At 52.4% G+C, this 18,591-nt stretch overlaps 5 protein-coding genes across 5 annotated transcripts; 4 read left to right on the top strand and 1 right to left on the bottom strand.

The window, feature by feature from the left end:
* Window positions 1–521: 521 nt before the first annotated feature.
* Window positions 522–2,181, top strand: CkaCkLH20_07604 (umta methyltransferase family protein; the record flags this gene model as incomplete). Its single annotated transcript, XM_038890321.1, has 10 exons — window positions 522–686; window positions 747–781; window positions 838–923; window positions 995–1,017; window positions 1,086–1,215; window positions 1,275–1,312; window positions 1,379–1,416; window positions 1,479–1,616; window positions 1,670–2,089; window positions 2,145–2,181. 10 exons carry the CDS (start codon window positions 522–524, stop codon window positions 2,179–2,181), a joined length of 1,110 nt encoding a protein of 369 aa, XP_038744371.1.
* A 436-nt stretch (window positions 2,182–2,617) lies between these two features.
* CkaCkLH20_07603 (uncharacterized protein) lies at window positions 2,618–5,064 on the top strand (the record flags this gene model as incomplete). Its single annotated transcript, XM_038890320.1, has 2 exons — window positions 2,618–3,320; window positions 3,374–5,064. 2 exons carry the CDS (start codon window positions 2,618–2,620, stop codon window positions 5,062–5,064), a joined length of 2,394 nt encoding a protein of 797 aa, XP_038744370.1.
* A 2,886-nt stretch (window positions 5,065–7,950) lies between these two features.
* On the top strand, window positions 7,951–9,707 carry CkaCkLH20_07602 (CFEM domain-containing protein; the record flags this gene model as incomplete). The annotated part of the gene is made up of 8 exons (XM_038890319.1): window positions 7,951–8,034; window positions 8,099–8,234; window positions 8,290–8,471; window positions 8,529–8,565; window positions 8,623–8,690; window positions 8,745–9,133; window positions 9,188–9,255; window positions 9,316–9,707. 8 exons carry the CDS (start codon window positions 7,951–7,953, stop codon window positions 9,705–9,707), a joined length of 1,356 nt encoding a protein of 451 aa, XP_038744369.1.
* A 282-nt stretch (window positions 9,708–9,989) lies between these two features.
* CkaCkLH20_07601 (uncharacterized protein) lies at window positions 9,990–12,390 on the bottom strand (the record flags this gene model as incomplete). The annotated part of the gene is made up of 5 exons (XM_038890318.1): window positions 9,990–10,545; window positions 10,603–10,977; window positions 11,040–11,556; window positions 11,622–11,709; window positions 11,761–12,390. 5 exons carry the CDS (start codon window positions 12,388–12,390, stop codon window positions 9,990–9,992), a joined length of 2,166 nt encoding a protein of 721 aa, XP_038744368.1.
* Window positions 12,391–14,105: 1,715 nt separating this feature from the next.
* CkaCkLH20_07600 (peptidase family M13) lies at window positions 14,106–16,582 on the top strand (the record flags this gene model as incomplete). The annotated part of the gene is made up of 4 exons (XM_038890317.1): window positions 14,106–14,262; window positions 14,317–15,149; window positions 15,198–15,479; window positions 15,530–16,582. 4 exons carry the CDS (start codon window positions 14,106–14,108, stop codon window positions 16,580–16,582), a joined length of 2,325 nt encoding a protein of 774 aa, XP_038744367.1.
* Between the last annotated feature and the right edge of the window lie 2,009 nt (window positions 16,583–18,591).

The following is an 18,591-nucleotide window of genomic DNA, read 5'->3' as shown; positions in this document are numbered from 1 at the left end:
AACTAAACCAACAGTGCCTGCTTCAAAAGCTAATGGTCCCTCGCCTAGCCTAGCTCATTCTAGTGAGAATGGTGTCGACAGGGATTTGCCGCGGCGCAGTCTCGACCTTCCATCTCCCAGCCGATCCAACCCGCCGAGCCGTGCTCAGAGGCGATCCTACCCTGCGCAACGGATAGAAGCCTATTCTGACCTGGAGCATATCCAGCAACCCTGTCAAAGGCTCACAGACATCCAACGACCCGGCCGGGAGACAGAAGCGGTCAGCTCTAAAACGGTACTTTTGTAACCAACAGCATCCTTGAAGCAGAAGTGCGTATGGCTGGCCAATCCAAAACCTCTCCGGTTCGCCTACTCCACTGGAATGACAGGGTGGACTGCAGTATCAACCAAAAGTCGCAACAATCAAGATCAATTCTCGCACACAAAACCCACCAGACAGCCCTCAAGACCCTGGAGCCTCTCTCCCCGACCAGCTGTCTAGAGGGATCACGTTCTTTTATGTTGATTGAGACCCGACAATGATGAAGGATACGCAGTCACATCATCCTCCCGATGACGCAGACATCACCGCCTCTGATGCCCAGCTCACCTCGGGTGTGTCCGAGATGGACGTAGACCCAAGGTCGAGCCCACCACGCCCTCCGGTGGCTGTCAACTCTCATGTCACGGTCGAACCTGACAACGATGTAATTTTCATACCTCTGTTGATGAGCTGTTCGATATCGCTGACCCCTGTGTTCTCTTAGTTCGGCAACGATCTCGATTCGATTGATGAGCAGATGTAAGCAGCACCCTTCATCGAGATTTGAGCAAGAACGGCTAACAGTGAACCTTTAGGTCACAGTACTCCAAATCATTAACTTCGAGCATTGTCAACTATCCTGTGGAATACGGCCGTCGTTATCATGCGTTTCGCGCTGGCTGTAAGTCTGGTCCCTCATCGGGGCGTAAAAAAGCCTTGGATATGAATGCGAAAGACTGACGGTTGATTCAGCATACAAATTCCCAAATGACGAAGTAGGTGTGCATCTGATGAGAGACTTGCTGCGTGTATGTCACCCGTACTCACTAGCAATCTCAACCAGCGCGAGATGGAGCGGTTAGACCTCGCTCATGCCATGATGGTGCTAGCAATGGGAAACAAACTCTACTGTTCTCCATTGCAGCCGGAACGAATACAGAGAGTTCTAGACATTGGAACAGGGACTGGTATATGTAAGTGTCTGCTGTCATCTGGCTGTCATTCTTACAGTTACTCAGGAGGCGATGTCCAGGGGCGATTGAAATGGGCGATAAGTTTGATCATGCTGAGGTATATCGACGCACTCGCCACAACAACACACCGGAAGACTCATGTTAACAAGAGGTCTATATGTAGATTAACGGGATTGATCTAAGTAATATTCAACCCGACTGGTATGCCAATTCTCTCATCTCTCTTGTCACATGAGACCAATCCTTTTGACCCAAAATGCCAGGATCCCCCCTAACGTCAAGTTCACAATCGACGATATTGAGAGCCCTTGGGTTGACAATAAGAAATACGACTTCATCATGTGCCGTTACATGGGTGCTTCCATTCAAAATTGGCCGGGGCTGATGCAAAACATATACGAGTAAGCCTCGATCTCGGAGACCTCCCTACCTGCTCTGCTAAGTCAAATTGTAGCCACTTGAGTCCTGGGGGTTGGGCAGAGTTCCAGGACGTAAACACGACATTTTACTCCGAGGATGGTTCATACACACCGGAACATGCCACCTACAAATGGATGAACACATTTGTCGGGGCTTGCGAATCGACAGGACGCGATCCTAGCGTGGGACCGAAACTCGAAGGCTGGGTCAGAAGTGCCGGATTCGATAACGTCGTCGCCCAGGGCAGTAAGGTACCCTTGGGCATATGGCCAAAACATCCATACTATAAGCAGCTAGGATGGATGAACTTGAAGTTGACCCTCGACGGGCTCGAAGCCTTGTCGCTGAAACTGTTTTCGGAGATGCTCAACTGGACCGAAGAGAAAATTACCGAGGAGCTTGAGAAGGTGCGAGCTGAGTTGCAAAGCGGAGTTTTCCACGCGCTTTTCGACGTGTAGGTTGACTCGAAGCATTCTTCCTAAGAACGAACCTGCTAACACGTACAACAGTCATATGGTGTACGGACAGAAGCCTCTAAACAAATAGGTTTGCGATTCAAGCTGTATCTTGATCACACGACCACAGCCAAGCACAGCGTGTTGTTCATGTCTAGGGGTTGAGGCTGTCCCTCTCCAAAGATGCATATAATTTCTAAAGGGATTTTGAGCAGAGAACATATCGAAAGGAGTCACAAGTTCCGTGTACCAAAGTGGAAAGAGATGAGCATGGTTGTGGTTTGATGGCGCCAAGGTCAGATTTGCGGGGTTCAGCGTCATACACGGCGGAATTTGCTCGCCAATTGTCTCAATGATACCCCGAGTAACGACAATTGCTAATTCGTTGAAAAGTTTCAGTTCCAATCAGTATTAAGGCGCATGTCATTTGAAAATGCTTAGACCCGTGACTCCTGATTTCGTTGATTGACTCAGTTTAAAATTCAGTCTTACACAGTCAATCGCGTACCTTCTTTTCATCTGTTGATATGTTTGCTGCGTACGTTATCCCATGTCTACTGTTGGGCGGTCTCCAGTTCGCCGTTGCGCTCTCCGAAGCGTCTCATACGCTGTGGTATTCCCATCCAGCCCTCAGGGACTTTTATGAGGCCCTTCCAGTTGGCAATGGTCGTCTTGGGGTCATGATACATGGCTACACCGACAAGGAGCTTATCCGACTCAACGAAGAGAGTATCTGGAGTGGTGGGCCGATGGACAAGATTCCGCCAACCGCTCGCGAAGCCCTCGAACCCCTCAGACAACAGATTCTCAATGGAAAACTGACAGAGGCTGATGAAAACTGGGTTGCAAACTTTACCCCTGAATATGACGACATGAGACGATATCAGCCAGCAGGCGAGCTGCGGATCGACTTCAATCATACTCTCAACTCCACGTCGGGTTACAGGCACTCTTTGGATATCTCGACTGGTTTGTCGTCACTTCGCTACGTTTTTAATGGTGTCGAGTACACTAGAGAGGCATTTGGGAATTACCCAAAGAATGTGCTGGCATTCAAGCTGTCGTCGAACAAAACCAACTCCATGGACTTCGATATCGCCTTGTCCAGGGGCATGAATGTCACCACGCTGGTTGTGGACGCCACAAGTAGAACTTTGAGACTAGATGGCACCGGAGAAGAAGACGACACCTATCGCTTTACATCAAAGGCTCAGATTGTACTCTCTGGAGGTAAGAATCGTGACTGTTAAACTCTCGAGAACTTCGTTAATTGTTTTTATCAGGTGTTGGAAGCGTTAATTCCAACGGGACGGCGCTTCACATTCGTGGAGGAAACGAGGTCGTCATTCTCTACACCGTAGAATCCGCTTTTCGACATCCTGATGCCACAGTGGCGGATCTAGAGGCAATTGTTGACGACCGCCTGAGCGCAGCGGCCGAGGCCGAATACAAATTTTTGCAGAAAGAGGCCATCGAGGATTATCAACAGTACTATGAACGTACATCTGTCGATTTAGGCACCTCACAGGACATCGGCGCCAAGGACACCATAGCCCGCTTGGAGAACTGGAAGCGTGGCAGCAACATCACCACGGATCCTGAGTTGATGGCGCTTCAGTTCAACTACGGAAAATACCTGCTTATCCAGTCCTCTCGGCCAGGCACTCTGCCGGCAAATCTCCAAGGGATTTGGAACAGAGACTTCCGGCCACCGTGGGATAGCAAGTTCACCATCAACATCAACCTCGAGATGAACTACTGGCTTGCGCAGCCACTCAATCTGCCAGAGATTGCGGAGCCTGTCGTCGACTTCTTAGACCGCTTGGCCGTCACAGGTCGCGAGGTAGCCAAGGGAATGTACGGGGCCGACGGGTGGTGCTGTCACCACAACACCGATATAACAGGAGACTGCACACCATTTCACGCAATCACCATCGCAGCTCCTTACCCTCTCGGCGGCGCGTGGTTGGCATTCGAAGCAATCGAACACTTCCGCTTCACGGGTGACGAGAAGTTCGCTCAAGAGCGCGTTTTACCCATTTTACAGGGCTCCATGGACTTCATCTACAGCTGGGCCACCGAACGAGACGGCTGGTGGATAACCAACCCAAGCTGCTCACCAGAGAACTCCTATTACATCCCGGAGAATATGTCAGTGGCGGGGGAGAACACCGGCATCGACGCAGGAGCCATGAATGACCGCGCCATAATGTGGGAAGTGATGTCTGGCTTTATCGAAATCTCCGAAGCTCTCGGCTCCACGACGGGCGTCGAGCGGGCCAGGGCATTCCGGGACAAAATCCAGCCTCCGGTTGCGGGCTCTTTCGGACAACTCCTCGAATATTCCCAGGAGTTCAGAGAGAATCAACCGGGACATCGCCACTTTTCTCCTCTAGTGTGTGCCCAACCTGGCACCTGGGTTACTCCAATTACTACCCCCGACTATGCGGACATGGCGTACAAACTTCTTCGCCATCGCATGGACAATGGTGGAGGTGGAAACAGTTGGGCCGTAACCTGGGCAAGCTTGTTGCATGCGCGCTTATTTGACGCGACCAATGCACTCAAGTATGCCATGGAGCTCATATCTCGATGGGTACACAACAACCTGCTCAGCAGGAATGGCAGCTACTTCCAGATTGACGGCAACTCGGGCTTTACGGCTGCGATCGTGGAAATGCTGCTGCAAAGCCATGCCGGCGTCGTTCATCTCGGCCCAGCGATCCCTCCGAACGGCCAGGGTTTATCGAGCGGAAGTTTGAAGGGCTGGATTGCTCGAGGTGGTTTCAAGGTCGACATGACTTGGTCGGATGGCGCTGTCACTGGAGCAGAAATTACTTCCCTCCTGGGCAACAAGCTGAAGATCAGAGTCGGCAACGGACTTTCCTTCCAGGTCGATGGAGGTGGTTACAGCACTGCAGATGGTAGTATCTCCACCGTCGTGGGTCAGAAGGTTGTCATCTCGGTCACCTAGGTGGAGTAGAGCATCATATCTGTGATGAAGACATTTTAGCTCTAGGACAATGATGCTGTACTGCAACTAAATGAATATTACCGGCATGGCCCTGGGCTAAAATGGAGGCATCTCTAATAGGAGTCTATTCCTAAAATAAGCGGCTCATGCACATGGTTTTGACCGCTGAATCACGTTTTCCTAATCGCCGACGAATGGAAAGCACGTTTTAGTTGGACTGCAGAAAGCAAAGAGTGATTTGAAGAGTCTTGGGCCGGAAATATCTTCACATACTCTCCGCCTGAGCAGCATAGAAGTCTGGATCTTTGAAATCGCGCCGCGAAAGTGGCGTAAAACCGTCAGATCTGCCGTCTGGTCTGGTCTACTCTTTTTCTTATGGCCCTGTGCTTTATTATTTGCGGACTTCAACTATGTCAATGATGGAATAGCCCCTGGGAGCTGTCAAAGGAAGAGCTGACCACCACATCCGGATCTGGAAGTCATCGCCACGGCTGTTCCTAATCGCCAAAATCAGTCCAAAGACTGACTCGGTATTTGTACTGTCTCTGTAGGTACATCAGGTTTCGGAGATCGTGATCCGAATCGCCAATATGCGACCACATTCATAACTCGATTTCCGTGGCAGGAACATCGCCATGGAGCTCTATTTACGTGGTCTGGGGGATATCGGTCCTTGAATAGACGCGCAATATAGACGAACAAATTCAGAGGCAAAATAAGAGAGTTGCAATATGTCAATGTCCCCAGTATGAGAAGATCATGAAAGAATAGGAACGGAGTTGTTTTCGAGATTCTTTTACATACCGCAAGCTTTCCCCAAATGTTTTTTTCAAGTGACTCCAGAGTTGGCAGAATTTACCTTCATGCTTCGTATCGAATTTCGCGACTCTCAAAGTCCCAAGGTTAGCTTTTTCGTGGTGTCTTCTCTGCCAACTCACCCTTGTGCTTTAACCATCTGCCATCAATGAGATACCGAACTTCAAATCCTCAAGATTGCCAGAGTCTAGCCACCTTGCATTGCCCACAGTCATCAGCGCGGTAAAAGGTTTCAACGGTTGAGGCCGGATTTTCGGTAATCCAAAATTGTGCGTGGGGCATGGCAGATTTCTTCAGTTGATAATGCCACAGAGAAAGAACTTTCTTTTCTCCTTTGGCCACCGCGAGGAATGGACGATCATGTTTACTAATGCATTTTTCACCGCACCCCGCGGAGACCGCCAAGAAGCAGCATCTCACGTTTTCATTCAAGGCTGTGGCTGGAACAAGCCGTGTTCAATCGGTTGGTTCATCGCACAGTTCAAGACACTGCCAGGGACTGTCAGGGTTTGCCGAATGATGATTTACATGCCTCTGACGAGAATGCTTCCATTTCCGGCGGAATGGCATCATCCTTGACAGCCGAAATCACTTGGCAAGATGATGATGCCTGCCTGATAGCAGCGACAAGTTGAATGCATTTCGTTGCCTCGGTACTCGAACTGGTTTTCTCTATTATTGCCAGGGTCCGAGAAGATGTGGTTTGGTAAATAGATTCGGTCGAGATATCATGTGTTCATTTGCGGACTGAGAAAGGGCACGGAATCTGATAAAAAAGACGGACTGCACTACATGATCCGATTACCTCGAACCATCAGTGACGGTACATCCTTAGCTTCGATAGAGCCCATCTGGACTGGACGTTCGATCATCCGGCGATTTCGTTACCAACAGGATGGCACCTTCAATGACATTTCTGCCGGCGCCGTCTGTTTGCCAAGGCATCTTGTCAACCTCGCGAGTTTTACGACGCAGGAAGGGATGATCTGAGCATTTCGAGGGCCAATATCCTGGTGACAGGTGAAGCCATGTCTTAATACCACAGATGCTGCCGAGCCCAACGCATTCCTTTCAGGAACATTCAAGGCCCAATGCCCGGTCGTCGATCAAATATGCAAGCCACAAAAGCCACCATCGAAACTAGCTCGTGAACTAAGCCCTGGCTGTGCTCTCGGCGCCACTTGACCAACCCAAAGACGCTTGACAGGCAGAGACATAACTGCGTCTTGGTGACGCATTTAGTTAAAGCAATACATCCGGTTCTGCGGAGAAGATCCCTTCTGAGTCCGCAACCCTGGAGAACCTGCCGCCTTTTTCCTGACTGCCGACAAATACTATGGAGGGTCTTTCGAAGCCAAGATTCAGGCTGATGAAGGATAACCTTGGAGTTTCTTTCAACCAATGAGGGCGAATGTCCCGGTCATAGACGAGCGGAAACGTGCTTCGGCGAGCCGGGGCGAGAGACTCGCCGCTGGGGACGTTCGCCGAACACACCCTCTTCCCAACATACGGGTATCGTGACCGCTGCCGGCTGAGACCTGGCTCTCTCGCTTAGGGGTCTTCAAGGGTCTAGTTCTACCTGGTTGTGCTGATTCTGTCGCAAGAAACGTGGGTTTTCCGCCGCTGCGAAGAGCAGATCATTGCAGTTACGGTGATACGAACAGCCCCAGCTGTCGAACCCGACTTGGGGAGAGCTGTCAGAAACCGCGACCTCGACCTGGTCATCGAACAGCCCCATGGCCGGCGGTCTGGGCCAGGTGCGTCCGCACCCGGCCAGCCACTTCGCCATCGCTTCCGTGGCTTACAACTTACAAGACGTCGCCCCGTACGCGGGCGGCTGATCCGGACCTAGCCTGTGGTGCCCCTCATATCTGAGGTCCCCATCATATGTGACCGGGTGCCCTTCTCGTCCCGCCCTGGTCTGAAATGTACCTTTGAGTTTTCTCTTCCTCCCCCGCGATCTGATTGTCGAATTTGGCGCTTTGCCAGAGCACCCTCGAGCCACCGAGCCCTTCCCTTCCGTCATGCTCTGATCAACCGTACGATTTGACAGCCTACAACATCTTCGCGATGAAGGTCTCCTTCTGGGCCCTTTCTTTCGTCGCCAGCCTCCCGCTGGTGAGCGGTCTTTACGATAATGTCCCTGACTGTGCTGTAAGTTGTATCGCTTCATCGCCGGAGGTATACGGATGGTTGTATGGTATTGACTGCTGAATAGTTGCCGTGCCTATTCGAACCGCTCGATTACACGCCATGCGCCTTTACGAATTCGACATGTCTGTGCGCGGACATGAATTATAACATGGCTGTCATCCATTGCGTTCGAGTGCAATGTAGCGTCCAGCAAGCCCTCAGTATGCCACCAGACCGTAAACGATATCGAAAGAGGGAGGCACTGACGATGAACAGTTACGAAGAACCAGACATGGTCGGATTGCGGCTTCGAGTACCACGATGAGGGCAACACGATCCAATGGGTTCCAGCATTTCTGTTCGGAGTCCTTACGCTATTCTATGGCATGAGATTAGCAACCAAATGGATGGGCCTGGCCACGTGGGGCTACGATGACTGGACAATATCATTCGGATACGTAGGTGGTGAACTCCCCTCCCCAGGCTGACGATTCGGCTCACGATGTCCTCGACAGATTATGATGATCGCCTTCTTAGTCGCAACTTTCCTCGGTGAGTCGGCCGCTCCCTCCTTGTGTCTGGTACGGAGTCTAACATTCTTTCGCCCAGCCAAAAAAGAGGGCATCGGTCGAGATATCTGGACACTCAGCGTTGAGCAGATCACAGCTTTCATCAGGGTAATACATCCCTCATTCCATTTTGTTCCGTTCTGCGTCTAACACCGACTCCAGGGCTTCTTTGCATTTGAGATCGTCTACTCGGTAACACTAGCCGTCATCAAAGCGTCGGTCCTATTCCTCTACCTGCGCATTTTTGGCTCGATTACGGAAGTCTTCCGCCAGATCCTATGGGCCACCCAAATCTTCAACGTCGCCGTCTGCCTCGCGTTTGTCATCGTCAACCTGAACCAGTGTAAGCCTCTCAGTTATTTCTGGTACGGATGGGACGGCAGGCATCCCGGCTATTGCATCGATCTGTCCGCAATGGCGCTCTCGCACGCAGCCCTGAACATCGCGATGGACGTCTGGATGCTGGTCCTCCCCGCGACCCAAATCTACAAGCTCAATCTGCAGAAGAGACAGAAGGCGGGCATCATGTCGATGTTCGGTGTCGGCATCTTGTAAGTACTTCCCCACCGGCGCAAACCCGAAGCCTCGACTGACCCGTGACGCAGCATCACGATCGTCAGCGCCGTCCGACTGCGCAGTGTCTCTGTCTTCAGCCACTCGTGGAACCCAACATGTAGGTCCCGATCCTCAACCCCACCACGACTTTCTCTGTGTAACTAACCACCACTCTCAGATGACTTCTACGGTCTCGCCCTCTGGTCTCACATCGAGCTCTGCGTAGGCATGATCGTCGCCTGCATGCCGGCCGCCCGCACCCTCGCGCGGCGCCTCTTCCCCGAGCTGCTCTACGTCACCAACATCAGCTCGACGCGCCAGTCCACCCGCGCGTCCGGCAACGTCAAGATCGTCTCCCAGGACATCGCCATGATCGCCACCGACGACATACCCGAGAGCTCCACCGTCGCTTCCACGAAGAAGGACTCTGTCGCCACCCTGACGCCCGACCGCGTGCCCCTCAGGCGCCTCCTCACGAGCGACAGCATGATGGATATCTCGCCGAGTGATGCCGGTGATCGTTCTGTTCTCGGGGGCTCGCACAGGGGAAGTAAATTCAGCGATTGGTAGAGGGAGTCAAAGGTTCACGGCGGGCGGCGCGAAAAAAGCAATTAACACGAATACCCCCTCATCAATTACAAAGAAAGAAAGATTGATTAGAGTAGCGTTGGGTTTGTACGAGTCGTTGTTCTCACTATCATGTTTGTAATCATAATAGCATCAGCCTTTAAGCCTGGTTAAGGCGCTTGATAAATCATACTCACCCCGGGGCAAGTTAAACTTCATCCATGTCGTATCGCTATCTTCATCGGCCTTTTCTTCATCTTCGCCTTCATTACCGTTGTCTGAATATTAAATGTGCAAAATCTCAGCGGCACGAGACACCGCCGAAGCACTCTTCTCCACCCATTCCCTCGCCTGCTCCTCGTTATCCGCACTCAAACTATCCTGAACGGCCGGAAACACATCGGCGCCGTACCCGTTATCAAGCCCCGGCGCGCTGACCACATTATGGAACGTCGGCCGTCCGGGAAGTCCTCCCGCACTAGCAAACCCCCGTGAGAAGTCGCGGTACTTGCTATTCACAACGTCGACGAGGACGGTGTCGTTGAACGCGAGCGCCTGCTTGGCGACCGTCGCGATGCGCTCAGCCGCGGCCTCGAACCCGGCGATGGCGTCGTCGATGGGCGACAGGTCGAGGTCGAGGTCGGGGTACGACTCGGCGATGGTCTCGTTGAGGTCTTCGTAGTAGGTCCGCAGGACGCGGCCCGCGTTGGGGAGGTCCCAGGGGATGATGACGTCGTCGGCGATGTGGTACGCGATCAGGGTGAGCCATTGGCCCATCACGCGGTGGATTTTGAAGCCCGGGTCGCCGAATTTGGACATCCAGGCGTACGAGTCGTAGTGCCTAACACGGTGTAAGCTTGATGTTTGAAGTGCACGTTCGTATGGTGTCGATACTTACCCGTGATAATGGTACACCGGATCAGTCTTTCCACCATCAGACCCAATATCAATGGCGCTGATTCCGTTATGATAGAAGGCGGCGTAGTCACTTCCGCTTCCCAAGGGGGGAATTTCCCCCTCGGTGGTGTTGAACCACATGTCGTACAGAGTTGGGCCGACATCCCAGTCCTCGGGAAAGAGAACCTTCTTCATCATCTCAATAGCAAGAGTCTGGATCTCTCCGGACCCAGACAGAGCAGTTCGAGGACCGGACACAGCTACATCGAGATTGAGGTAGGCGACGGCATTTGTTACGAGCCAGGGCAAATGAGTCTCAACCCACTCGGTCGAGCCTTGAAGACCGAACTCCTCCGCATCCCAGGAGCCGAGAATGCTGCGAAACGACATGATTTAGTAATCCGAAACCAGTACATGAACACATTTGAGAACACTTACATCGTTCTTCGAGGCTTCCATCCATTTTCGACAAGCTTGCCAAAGGCTTTCGCAAGTTCGATGAGGACGGCGGAACCGGAGTTGGGATCCGCCGCGCCCCCGATAACCCAAGCGTCACGATGGTTACCAATGACAAGAACCTCATCTTCCTTCGTTCCATTAATAATACCAATTACATCCCACGTGGGTGCGACTGTCTGGTTCATGAAATGAGCCATATCGAGCGTGGCACCGGGAGTTGGCCCACTGCTGTAGGTGATGTTCGGGAGGGCACCGACCCAGCTGCTCCGGTTGACCTGTTCAGCAGACTGGCCGCTCCCGTCAAGAGCGGCAAGAAGAGGAACGGCATCCTTCATGCTAATGGGTACCGAAGGAATTGTCGGGTTGTAAGGGGTGACGTCGTTTCGAGGCCCGTCCTTCTCGGAAGCGTAGCCGACGGTTGACGGGTCGCCGGAGTAGAGTGAGGAGAACCGGACGCTGCCTCTCTGGATCATGGAGGGGTTGCGCGCCGGGCCATCTGAGACTTTGCGTCAACACCCGTTCGATATGAAATGTTTTACGAATACACGAAGAACAACACACCTGGGTAGGCCGCATAGCCGTTGGCGACTGTGATCTCGCCGTCGTCGAGGGGGTCGGTGAAGAGAACTGCACCGATCATGCCCTTGTCCTGGAGTCATCGTGTTAACAAGATGCTTCATATCAACAACCATCGACGTACCTGAGCATTTTTGACTTTCGTGCCTCTGTAAATACCTCCGTACATGGAAAGAGCGATCTTGCCTTCTAATTCAATACCGGCATCTTCGAGCGCTTGATAGTCGCCTCGCTGGCCACGCCCAACATAGACGTACTCAGCACTGATGTTACCGGAACCGCTCATGGCATGGTAAGCCGGAATGCGGTTCGGGTAGCTCGTAGTCGAGTCCTCTTCCAGCATGTCTTCAATCAAACTGACTTCATGCACACTACCATCAGGCCTGTTCAACTTCAAGCTGGTCTCAATAGGCGCGGTGTACCAGATCCAGTACTCCTCGATATGCGCATCCCAGCCGGCGTTGGTCCACTGCTCCTGCGTCCACTCGGCCATGGTGCGGTTGTGTCCGCCGAGATGGTCTCCATGGGTGTAGTAGTAAGACCAGGAGTCCAAGTCTTTGCTGTCGAACGAGTTCACCAGAATGCTCTCGTGCTCGGTGAGAGAAGGAGGATACTCGACCGCCAGATCACGCTTCTTGTGGCCGTGGTCGTGGTGTCTGTGATCGTGGATGCGCTTGTGGAGGGCCGCCCAGTCACGTTGGCAGGCGTAGACGCCGGTTGCCACGATTCCGATTGCTAACAGAGTCCGCCTCATGATGGATGAGCTGAATGCAGATGGTGGAATGACCAGCGGTCCCGAGTGATCGGGACGACAAGAACCATAACACCCTCCCGGCGTTTTTATATGTCGGCATTCCACATGCGGGATGCCATCATGAACCCCTCACCAGGCAATCAAAGCCAAGGCAGAAGGTAGCCGACGACAGTGGAAGGAAGCATCGTTAAAGAAGGACGTCCGAGACGGCCGAGGAGGAAGGCATAACAGCTTTTCCGCCTTATCATGCTTGCGTGATGCGCTGTGAGCTTCCTATCCTGCGTAGCGCTCATGTAATGCAACCCGACAGAGCGGAGAATGAGCCCAGTTTTTGGTGTTTTTGCTGCAGCTTATTACTCGGAAGGATGAGTATTGAGTGAGGGGTAGTTCTGTCGTGATGATCTCGAGCGTGGGGTAAAGCTTGGCGTACGTCGTCACGCGCAGGTGGTATCTTTGCGATATTGGGATAACGTGAAGTGAATCGGCTGAAATAGAAGGAAGCCGAAGTTTACGCTACTTTGCCGTTATCGGAGCCGAATACTCCAAGACCGACGACAGATGGCAGGCGATGACGGGCAATGACAGGAGAAGAAACATCGGACGGCAGGGGCAACGACAGGAGATAGGGGCAACAATAGACGAGACCTGACACGACTCAATGCGGCTACTCTTCATCACATATTTCAACCCGCCGTTCATGAATTAGTCAACCATGGAAAGAAACTGAAAAAGGTCTGACAATCGCTGAAGCTGAAGATGATTACAGAAGATGAGAAAGGCTGACTGATGATGAACGGTCTAAGAGTATTTGATCAGTCAAACAGCCCACTCCCCCAGAACACGAAACTTGAAGCGGGTCGTGCTTTGTTCTCCGAGTATCACTTACTCATAGCCCACTACGGCTTCATCTTGATCTACGGCTGAGATTAATGCAGATTAATGCAGTTGCGATTCTCCCGTGACCAATGCCGAATACCTGTATTGCCAAGACTTTTCACGGAAGAGGATCGGACACTCACCAAAACACCCACATGCCAAAGCTACTGCAGGAACGGACTTGTCCAAGACAACCGTGATGATGGCAGGAGTGGCGCAACGTTGGCAGAGGTATCAACGGATGAGTCCTACTGAGTATTAAGAATGATATTTGTGAGATTAAAAACTGAAGAATAATTCATTCTGTCTCTACAAAGAATCAACCGTGGACGAAGGCATTCTCGCGTATGTTTGATAGACAGTAAAGAAAATCAAACAAACGTTTTAAAGTTGGGCGAAACGGCGGCAAGTGGGCGGAATATCCTCCGAGGACACGCGGATGGTGTCCGAGAGGGCATGGATAGCAGGGGTACAAAACGACACACCTATTTTTGGTGAGACGTCAGGTATCGTCAGCTAGGTTTCCCCGCCAAGACCCCAGGCAGCTGTCTCTCCGCATCCAAGCGTCATCGGTGGGCCCAAGCTTCCCTAGCCGACCTGAGAGCTCTAGCTTCCCCAAAGCTCTAACCTTGCCTGGTGAGCTCCATCATCTCGCTTTTGTTGGTCTCCTCCCTCCCTTTCCGTTTCCTTCCTTTATCCACCCGCACGCAGCAGTACATCCGACCAATCTCTCGTCTACATCATATCTAAGATAAGTGTAGACGCTCAGCTGGCTGGGTGCGTCCATCATCTCAATCGATCTAGCTTATCTGCAATCAGTCCGATTACCTTAGCCCATCATGGAGGAGAAGGAGCCTCTCATCGTCTCTGGTGACGAATCCGGCGAGCCGAAGCCGCGCTGCCCGTATGCCGGCCGCTGCTCGGCCGGTAAGCGTGTAGCCAAGGTCTTCACGCTCGCTGCTGTTGTCGGCATGCTGTATTTCGGCATCCCGCAAGGTATTTTCTTCTGGTTTTGGAGTTCGACGCGCCATCCTAACGATGCCTCTGTAGCGCAACAGCACTTTGCCGCCGACAGGGCGGAGAAGATGTGCACGACTCCAGCCTGTGTCCACGCAGCCTCGGAGATCTTGTACAATCTCTCCCCCAACTACAAAGAGCTCGACCCATGCAACGACTTCGAGGAGCTCGTGTGCGGCGGGTGGCGTGACCGCCACGATCTCCGCTCCGACCAAGGTGATGCCTTCACCGGCACCATCATGTCGGAGAACTCGGAGCTCCTTCTTCGCCACATCCTGGAGGCTCCTTACCCCAAGGACTCCAAGGTGAGTAAACCGGCTCGTTCGGGCGGAGCTACCCTGACCAATCGTCAGCACTCGGCTTTCTCCCCGTTGAAGCTGTTTTCCGGCGACAAGGACGCCGATGAGGAGAACTTTGACAAGATGAAGGCCGTCTACGACGCCTGTATCAACGAGGACAAGATTAAGGAGGTCGGACTTGAGCCTCTCACTCAGATTCTGGATCAGATCAAGCAGGCATACCCGCTCGAGGGCGCTGCCAAGGTTGATGAGCCTAAGCCGACGAAGGACACCATTCTCCTTCTCGCCAAGTACGGCGTTAATGCATTCGTTGCTGCTGGTACCGGTGCCGACGACCGCGACCCCGATTCTGTTGTGGTCTCCGTCGGCGCGCCCTACGACTTGGGTCTGCCTTCCAAGGAGCGCTATGAGGATGAGAAGCTTGTCGAGAAGTACCGCAGTGTCGCCGTCGAGGTTCTCGGAAATCTGTTCCCTGATAACAACAAGGACAACTTTGCCAAGGTTATTGATCTCGAGAGAATGCTGGCTGCTGCATCCCCAAGCACTGAGGAGCGCGAGGACGTTACTGTAAGTGATTCTCATCGGCGGTGGTCGTCTGTGCTAATCTAGGTACAGTTCTATTACAACCCCATGCTCATTGATGAGGCTTCCGCTCTCACCCCTGAGATTGAGCTCACAGCTTTGATCCATGACTTGGCACCGGAGAACTTTGTGGTTGAGCGTGTCATTGTGATGGCGCCCAAGTACCTCACTGAGTTGAACACGATTCTGGCGGAGACCGACAAGGAGGTCATCCAGAACTTCTTCGTCTGGAAGGCCGTTCAGGAACTCCACGAATACATCGACGCCGATGCCGTCAAGCCGTACAAGCGTTTCGTCAATGAGCTTGCTGGAAAGGTAGGAGATGTCATCTTTCTCCACAAAGTTCCATGCTAACAGATACGCAGGACCCCGAGTCTGTCCCCGAGAGATGGCGCACCTGTGTTGGAGAGGTCGACAACGGTGTCGGCTGGATTCTCAGCCGCTTCTTCGTTGAAAAGGCGTTCTCTGAGAAGGCGAAGAAGTTCGGTGACACCATCATCACCGACATCAAGAACGAGTTCACCAGGAAGCTCAAGGCTACGAAGTGGATGGACAAGCAGACCACTAAGAAGGCTATCGACAAGGTCCACAACATCATCCAGAAGATTGGCTACCCGACCAAGAGCCCCAACATCATGGATCCGCCCAGCCTGAACAAGTACTACGACTCAGTCAACCTCAACCCTGATAGCTTCTTCCAGAACGCCCTCGAGGTCAACAAGTTTGCTGTTAGCTACGAGTGGTCTGCTCTCGGCAAGCCCGTCGACAGGGAGCAATGGGGGATGACAGTACCTACCGTGAACGCCTACTACAACCCTCCAGGCAACGAAATTGTGTTCCCCGCCGGAATCATGCAGTTCCCCGTCTTCGACGTCGAGGTACCCGCGTACATGTCCTACGGCGCCTTCGGCTCCGTCGCTGGCCACGAACTCTCTCACGCCTTCGACTCCACCGGTCGCCACTACGACCAAAATGGCAACTACACGGACTGGTGGACCGACGACACCGTTAAGGCCTTCCAGGAGCGCGCCGAGTGCTTCGTTGAGCAGTACTCCAACTTCACCGTCCCGGGACCCGACGACGAGCCCCTCCACGTCAACGGACGTCTGACCCTTGGCGAGAACATCGCCGACGCCGGCGGCCTCTCCGCCTCTTTCCAGGCCTGGAAGCGCCGCGCCCACGAGAAGCCCAACAAGAACCTGCCCGGCCTGGAGCACTTCACCCAGGAGCAGCTCTTCTTCGTCACCTACTCCAACTGGTGGTGTGGCAAGTCCCGCAAGGACACCGCCATCAACCGCATTTACACCGACCCCCATGCGCCCAAGTGGGCCCGCATTCTTGGCACTATGGCGAACAGTCGGGAGTTCAGGGACAGCTTCCAGTGCAAGAGCAAGAAGCCGACCTGCGAGCTGTGGTAGTGTGTCCGGGCGAGCCGATTTGACTGCGGCTGTGTGAAGTTGATTGATTAGGGTGTTGGCTGTAAAATTTGTAGGGTATATCACAGAATGAAAATAATCTGCTTGGATCATCAGTATCTTCTCCCTCTGTTGCACTTCGTGATGTGGGCGTGTACTCACGCCGCCTTCGAGACAGGTTCAAACTTCGGAGTCCACGGGTCGTGACGCAGGCCGAGAGTTCAAAGACACGCTTGACTGCGCAACGGCGGCGCCGCCATTGCTTATTTCCAACCTCCCGTGGGACGCTGCCGTTGACCGGACCCCGGGCGTGTCAGAGTGACTCCATCACACTCTTCATACTCCTCGATCTAAAAAAGAGGCGTTACTGTATCAGCTCACGTAGCAGTCATTGTAACCAGGCGTCAAGGTAGTCCACTCCGTGAGGAAGTCAAATTCGGTCAATGACGGGTAGCCAGTCGTAAAAAGAGAATGAAAAAAGGAGGCACACAGCAAAATTCAGGGGTCGAACTCAATAACGTATAGACTATCCTCGCTACCGTAGAACCATCCAGCCTTCAATTTTAGAGTGTAGCGTAGAGTATGGATCGCCAAGTCCATCGAGGAGCATTGCAGTGTTCCAGGCATTTTACACATCAATCTAACCGCGACCAAATCACACAAGCTTATTGAAAAGACTTTTTTGATCAAAAGCAAATCACGATCCATTAAAAAAGAACGGCTCCTGAGCTCCCCGAGAAATTTTCGTGAGATCCGAAAGTCCCTGTTTGTCTATCACTGTCACATAGCTGTTCAGTATCGTGATTTGACGTTATCTAGACGATCTGGAAATAGCTGCGACTCTACAAGTCACAACCGCACATCGAAGATACGAGATATCATTGGATACCACTTAAAAAGTCCGGCCTGTTTACATACAATTCAAGAAAAGAAAAAAAAAAAAAATGAAATACCAGATCAACTCTGAGCCAATAATAAGTTGAAACCCCAACGAGGTTCGCGGACGGGGGTTGGTTTGTTGCGGATACGGATCTGGTGGATCATACCGGTAGATGTACATACACTGCAACTGCAGCTAGGTAGCCAGCCATTTGGGATCAGAGCTGTCAAAAAACTCCTTGAGACAGGCCGGCGCCGGGGTCTGCGGTTTCGGATTGCCGGGGCGTCCAGCGTCTGGGTGGGGCCGGGTTTTCTGGTCCCTCTTCCTCGCCGTAACGGTTTTGTTTCTATTCTAGATCTGGGTCTCTTATCGCAGAGATTTCTTTCCTTTTTTTGATGTCTTTCTTCTTTGGCTCGTGGGGATGGAGGAGACTGGAGTGTTTACTTCCCCCAGACGGCAATGTGATGTGATGGCTGGCTAGCGTAGGCGTTTATTCTGTGGTCTGTCTGTCTGGAGTCCTCCCCGGATCGCGCGTCCTGAGACGACGGACGGGGGCGGATGCGTGCGGCCGGCCGGGACGATTTCGAAAGACGGGCTTTCACATGTCTCTATTTTTGACTCGACATTTTCACTACTGCAAAGACGAGAATTATGCGTGCGACTGAGTCAACACCACACACAGATATCACAGCTCAACGGGTAGCCCGTCGCAATAACCCGCGTTAATTCAGGGCTGTGTGAAAATTTCATCAAAAAGTTTTTCTCGACGTTCATTTACATCTCATTGCCAATTCGTTGGGCATCATGTTGTAAGTAGTATGAGATTGGCGGCCCAGCCGAAAAAAAAAAAAAGTCTTGTAAAAAAAGAAGACAAGCACTTGCCAAGTATCTTATCAGGGCGGCGTGCATCTAACACATCTTGGCGGGAACCAGGTCGCGGGCGTGGCCGAAATTTCTTTGGTTACACTGCAGGCCTCCCGTCCGTGAGGCTCTCGTTCTGTGTCTCTATCGTCATGGAACAGATAGATTCCCATGTCACGATGCTAGATTGCACAGAAGAGACCAGATTGAGCCTGGCAAAACTTTGTCCTGAGTAAACCCCCCCATCACGACCCAAAGATTGGAAGAATTT

Source organism: Colletotrichum karsti (genome assembly GCF_011947395.1).
Source record: "Colletotrichum karsti strain CkLH20 chromosome Unknown Scaffold24, whole genome shotgun sequence".
Classification (NCBI taxonomy): Eukaryota; Fungi; Ascomycota; class Sordariomycetes; order Glomerellales; family Glomerellaceae; genus Colletotrichum; species Colletotrichum karsti.
Note: the sequence above shows the minus strand (reverse complement) of the source record. Positions and strands in the feature narration are given on the sequence as shown.